The sequence below is a fragment of the Fragaria vesca genome, linkage group LG3 (assembly GCF_000184155.1).
Source record: "Fragaria vesca subsp. vesca linkage group LG3, FraVesHawaii_1.0, whole genome shotgun sequence".
Lineage (NCBI taxonomy): Eukaryota > Viridiplantae > Streptophyta > Magnoliopsida > Rosales > Rosaceae > Fragaria > Fragaria vesca.
In genome coordinates, this window is record NC_020493.1 from 10,794,986 (window position 1) to 10,801,713 (window position 6,728).

The window sequence follows — 6,728 nt, forward strand, 5'->3', positions numbered from 1 at the left end:
AAAGTCAGATACCCATTCTCAGCGTATGTAATTCCCAGAATCCCAGACCCAGAAAAATAAGAGACTAACACACAACATATAACAGATCAATTGAGCAAAAACCCATCATTCATCACCTTCCGAAAGCAAAATTTCATAGAGAGAGAACAATCCAAATAAATTAACCAAGATGTAATCAATAATCAAACACAGGAAAGTATCCTGCTTAATTCCTTTTGCTTCCAAACACAGGAAAGTAAAGACTTTCCTTTCCCAAGGTTTTGATTCCATGAACCAAACACAGCTTATAAGAAAGAGACTGGGTTACCTGATTGAGAGAGAAAACATGTTGTTGTGTTCGAGAGAGACATAGAGAAAGATGGTGAGGTCGAGAGAGATGGTGACTGCGAGAGAGATGGTGAGGTCGAGAGAGAGATGGTGAGGTCTGGAGAGATGGTGACTGCGAGAGAGATGGTGAGGTCGAGACAGAGAGAGATGGGTTTCAAACAAAAGAGAGAGGCGGCTTTCAGACACTGAAAATGAAAGGGTGTGTTCAAACACTTAGTGAAAATGACAATCCTTGGTTGACCGTGCAAAGGGTTTGTAACCTAGCTAATTGGAAAGGGTGTGTTCATCAGACAACATACATATATCGTCTGAGTTGACCAACTAATACCAATCATCATTCTAAATTAACCAAATTAAACACGTACTCATTTTGGTCATCAACGTGTTGACTTTGAAAAGTATTGGTCACACGACATATATATGTCGTTTGAAGTGACTAAGCAAGACTCGATTAACATTGACCGCATCAACTGAGACCCGAACTTTATAAAAAAATGCATGAATTTTTGTTCTACACCCATAATTCACTATCATGATGACATCTGACACTCCAAACTTGAAAAAAATTTATTTTCGTCATTTGAATCACAACGTGCGTACTAATGTGCTATAACATGTTTACCAAGTTATTTGTAAACACACATCTTTATCAAGGAACTATATGCAAGAAACAAAATTTACCTAATATGACCGTTGGATATGATTGCAGTACTTAAATATCTATGTAGAAGAAAATTTACCTATTTTCGATAACTTATAGGTCTCGATCATTAGAGTCAACTTCAATTATACATAAAACGTTCCTATTTTTCCTCACGGGAAGCGATACGATCAGTCGATAAACATGTCCAAATGTTCACATAAAATAGTTTCGTTGACACTAAATGAGGGTATAAGAATTGACGAATCTCAACTTTAAGTATTAGTCGGTCTAGATAAGAGGGTTTTCGTTTAGATAAAAGTGTTGACTTTTAAAAGTATTTTTCAGACAACATATATATGTCGTCTGAAGTTACTAAGCAAGATTCCATTCACGTTGACCGTATCGACCGAGATCCGAACTTTATCGAAAATGCTTGAATTTTGTTCTACACCCATAATTCACTATCATGTTAACATCTGACACTCAAACTTAAAAAAAAAATTATTTCCGCCATTTGAATCACAACGTGCGTACTAATGTGTTATAACATGTTTACTAAGTGCTTTGTAAACATACATCTTTATATGACAACTATATGCAAGAAACAAAATTTACCTAATCTGACCATTGGATATGATCGCAGTACTTAAATATGTATGTGGAAGAAAATTTATCCATTTTCAATAACTTATAGGTCTCGATCATTAGAGTCAACTTCATATATACATAAACTTTCTTATAGCTTTCGCAAGAAGTACATAATCGTTTCACTATCAAAGTGCCCAAACTATTACATAGATCTATTTTCCTACTCTTAACAAGAGTTTGAGTACCGGCTAATCAAAAATATAAGTTTTGGTCGGAGGAGATTAGAGCGTTTCCGTTTGGAAAATATGCACAATTTATGTTGACCACTTATTTACAACATTAGACGACATATAATCGCCGTCTCACATTGAAGAAAAGCGAGGGAAAATTTCGGCGCCCAAATTCAAATATTTCAGGTCCAGACGACATTTTTATGTTGTGCGATGAATACATTAAGGTTGGCGCCCTCTCCCAAACTCAAATGAATTTGAATATTTCAAGTTCATACAGATGACATATTAACCTCGTCTGATGAATAGATTAATAGGTTGAGCCATTTTTCAAACTTATATATCAGGTTCCCACAGACGACATTTATATGTCGTCTTATTAAATACAATAAAAGGTAACCAAACTCAATATTTAATTATAAATTGAGTATTTTAGGGTCAGAGAGACCACTTTCATATGTCGTCTGAAGTTATACATTACAAGGTTCGTACACTCAATTTTATGGGTTTGTTAGACGTCATTTGTTTGTCGTCTGAATAAGTGAATTTAAGGGTTCAAAATGGAGGTATAAATCAAAGATTTATGGTTGTTTCAGATAACATTAATATGTTGTTAGATGAAGTACATAAAAAGGGGATTAAAAGTAGATTTCGCATTCTTTCACAGACAACTTTTATATGTTGTCCGACGTATTACCATAAAGTTGCTAAATGTTGCTTTTTTACACTACATATATATGCCGTCTGAAATTTTGCATATCACAGACAAATTGAGCAACATCCAGAAGTATGAAGGAAACATGGCATTCATACGACTTATACTTCACAAATGTTGTCTGAAGGGTCGAAAAATTAATTAGACGACATAAACTCAAAATCGTCCAAAATATGTCGTCTGAAAAATGTCGTCTGATGATGTATATGGCCTAGTGTTGCAATTATGTGAGTTCGTATCCTTTCATGTTTTTAATTAGTACAATCCATGCATGTACTTCTTATAATTTCCACTGCCACTTGGTGTATAATGATTCTTTAATTTGAACAAATATTCAGTCATACTCGATCAGTCGATCTGCTGAGGTCTGACATGCATGATTTACTGATGAAGATGTTCTTAATTGATACAGAAGATGTGCTGTCGATCAAAAGGCCACGAGTCAATACAGGGAGCCCTCCTCAAATCAACCTGCAGGTACTTAAAGTCGCTGACCGGAGTTTCACATATCGGGCGCGGTTGGTCTCAGAACTCAGAAGATTGAATAACGAATCGAGAAGATGGTGCAGGTTAAAGCAAATGCAGGAAATTAATACTGTTCTCGATGATGTTAGTGATGGATACCACCAAGGCAGAGTTGGAAATCTTGAAGTTATTGGTATTCAAAGGTAAATTATAAACATGTAACAAATTTCGTATAATATATGATGGGATCAGAATCCATGTACGACTTTTCTTGCATGTCAGTCGCTTTTGTATATGCGTACGTTCCTTCTTCATTTCTATCTTCCACCGCATTGCTAAGATAGCAATTGTTTGTTTCATCATGCAATAACGCACAAACTTTGAATGATTAGAAACACTAACAGGCCGGTTTTTGGTTCTTAACAAGAGAATGAGGTATCAAGGATGAGGTAGAGAATCAGAGAAAACAATGAGCCAATGTGAAGCACTACGTACGTGCAGCAGATTATAGCTAGGTAGCTATCCCACATGAATCATAAGCTTCGCTTTGTTGCATTAGTATAACCCGCACACACATTAGAGGGCCCGAATATTTGGGAACTGTTCATCTTCCTAGCTCATACCAATCCTCTTTGTTCACTAAAAGTGACTAAATTGTCTTTTTCGAGTAGTGGGTTACAACCTACCCGTCATTTCCAAATAAACAAAGCTCACTGATTTAAGAAACTTCATTAAGCTTAATTTCTACTTAATCATTGCAGCCCAGCTTTGCTTGATTAATTGATCTATCCCAAGTTAACAAACCCTATAAAACAAAAATCAGGCACCAGCACCAGCCAGGTAAGTCACTTTGAGTCATGTTCAACTAAATCAACGGTCAAAGTCATTGGTTAACCTTTGTTTTGTGTGTGTGTCAAAGACTGGATAGTCTAGCACATATTGTTTGAAAAGGGTCTTTGAATAACCGTGTGAATGATAAGGTCCCCGTGGATGTTCATGAAAAAAGAATAAGACCGAGATTGAGTGGCGGACAAAGTCGCCCCCTTCCGGCCCTCCTCCACCATTTCCTATATCTGTTTATTTAGCTCAAGTAGAAATACCAAATGACACTTGTATTATCGAAATTGCCTGCTCTATATTACCGTACCATAATACACATTGCACAAACATAATTGAAGCAAGTTAAAACGATTCATAGTGAAATCATATATTACTCGTATCGTACATGTTATGTTTGAAATAACAATAAAACTTTCCCAAACCAATACGAAAAGTACTTGATATTTGGTAACCTAAAGTATTATATATACAAGTATATATTCCAACGTATCTCTAATACTCTATCATTGAGAGGAAAAAAGACAAACCGGGACCTTATGATCTTGACATATTCTATGGCCCAAAGGGAAAACAAGATTCCAAAGAAGAAGGAAAGTAGAACGGATGGTACAATACTACTTGCATTATTGCGGCACTACTAGTACAAGGGCCATGCATAATTGAATATTCCGTAACCAAGTCCTCGCTCCCTCTATAAATATATCGATCAGACTAGAACGATCTCCATAGACTCATAATCTGCATCACTTTGCAGTAAGAAAGAAAGAGAGAAAGTTTCTTTCATCTTTCAAACATACCAGGCTGCTCATCAACATGGCTCTATCTATGCGTGGCTTCATACTTGGGGCTCCAAAGCCAAACAGCATCCAACTTCCCAGTTGCAAGTCCTATCAACAAAAAGCCATGACTATGTAAGTGAACATGATTATCATCTTCTGTTTCCTAATTTCTGTAGGAATTTGTGTTCATATTGTTCGGCTCTGAAATAAGTTATGAGGAAAGTGAAATCCCAGTTCTTGTGGCCCAAGCGCACACTTCCGTAGTTTCGTCTTGCGCATATCTAAAAACCAAGCTGATATATTGATTATGTACGTACGTGTTGCAGGCTGCAGACACAGCACCACGGTCTTAAAAGTTCCCTGAAGATTAGTCGCTCACTTATGTAAGTTTGCTGACATGATGACTACAAAACCTTTCAGGCTCTCCTTCAGATGCCTTATATTAGCTCATGATGTTGTTCTTGTTCTTGTTCTTGTCTTTCTATTTTCATTTTTTGACCGCATGACATACCAGATCGAGATTTCCATTTCACAAGAGGCTAACCATTTTTCAAATCTATAATGATCATGATTTGAAGCATAATATATATATATTCATATATGTATGTACGTTGACCTGAAATTAAGTATATATATATACACAGTGCTGATCAGGTGCAGACGTCCGCACCAAAGTTTTTGATATATATATATATATATATATATATATATATATATAATTAGTAGTTCTTTTTCGATCTTCTGGTCATTAAGCAAATATTGACCTGAGATTTGGTTCATGCCTGCAGAACATGTGCTAATAAGAAACCCGGCACAGGGAGTGGTCCAAAAATTAATCAGACGACATCATCGGAGCAACTTTCAGTTTCGAATGGTAGCAGTCCATCAAACTCTGAGAGGACCGGCAAGAAAAGTAAAGGATCAGATTCAGAAGCCAACGTTACTCCAAAAGCGGCCAACTAATATCACCAAAAATATGAGTAGCTAGCAACTGAATATATATGTATTTAGCAATGCAATAATATGAGAAGAATCAAGTTTTTCTTCCGTAATGAAGTCCTGTAGAGAATCTGGTGTGAGAAGTACTGTTTCAGTTGTGACGTTCGATTATCATAGAGTTATATGTGAATTATAAAGGGTTGTCTCTAGCTCTATATGTCTCTCCAGTAATCACTTTTTTGTATCGAATTCATCAGATTGCTGTCTCTCTCGGTTAGAGAGTTTTATCAAAACTGTAGTTCTCAAATCTCTTAGTTATGCCAGAAACAAACGAAAGGTAGCTCACGATTAATTTTACAATTTTATACAGTTAATTCAATTAATTAATTAAGTTTAAATTAAAGCTATATGTGAAGCCAGAATTCGTCTTAATGTAGTTGATCTACTTAATAACGTTTTACTAGCTAGAAAATGATAAACAGATCTGAATAGGGACACGATGCAATGTGTAATTCTGAGTATGTGGTTGCTTGTTTACCTACCTGAAATTAGAATGAAAACTGGAGAAATTACTAGAAATAGTTTCCCATTAGTTACCAAACAAAAATGGAATAGATAGAAAGCTAATGGAACAAATATAACAATGTATATGAGTTCCCTCTACCTTCAAGAATTAGATTAAGCAGCTGAGGGGAGTATGTAATCATATATATTCCTGTTTTTGTATATGTCAGGCATTTGTCTCCAGTTAATTTAGATTTTCATCGTATCCAAGTAAAATATATAATCGATCATGGTGGATATCGGGACGTATATCTCCGGCCGGCCAAGCTCAAGTGACTATAAATAACATAATTAAAGACTGAATCAAGACTTTAAAAATTGAGGGGTAATTAAGGCTCCTTGTCCCCAAATCTCTTTTGGACTAAATGAGAGGTAGAGAGCAGTAGTGATCTTCTATCTTCATTTTCATCAAAAAAAGAAAAAAAAAAATCAAGACTGAATTAAGACTTGGACAAACATATATAGATCAGCAAAGAACTTGAGAAAAATAGTAATAATAAACTAAGAGTGTGGCTATTGGGACCTCCAAATTTGCTCACTTGACCTCACTCTATTATGAATTATTAAATGATATAGTTATCCTCTTATACAATGACTATTAAGGACATTGATTAAACAAAAAGTAATAATACATTTAT

General features: G+C 35.5%; 1 protein-coding gene and 1 pseudogene across 2 annotated transcripts in view; both read left to right on the forward strand.

Annotated features, from left to right (window-relative positions):
* The window catches only part of LOC101292394, a 1,325,780-nt pseudogene that overhangs the window by 1,227,498 nt on the left and 91,554 nt on the right, over positions 1-6,728 (forward strand). The window lies entirely within an intron of this gene.
* Positions 4,540-5,800, forward strand: LOC101310586. Its single transcript, XM_004294109.1, has 3 exons — positions 4,540-4,719; positions 4,914-4,970; positions 5,376-5,800. Exons 1-3 carry the CDS (start codon positions 4,622-4,624, stop codon positions 5,548-5,550), a joined length of 330 nt encoding a protein of 109 aa, XP_004294157.1. The 5' UTR covers positions 4,540-4,621; the 3' UTR covers positions 5,551-5,800.

Excerpts from the sequence above, each read along its gene's own strand:
- LOC101310586 (XM_004294109.1), top strand. The coding sequence starts at position 4,622 with ATGGCTCTATCTATGCGTGGCTTCATACTTGGGGCTCCAAAGCCAAAC. Across the intron at positions 4,720-4,913 it reads CAACAAAAAGCCATGACTAT|GCTGCAGACACAGCACCACG; the intron begins GTAAGTGAACAT and ends TACGTGTTGCAG. Across the intron at positions 4,971-5,375 it reads AAGATTAGTCGCTCACTTAT|AACATGTGCTAATAAGAAAC; the intron begins GTAAGTTTGCTG and ends TCATGCCTGCAG.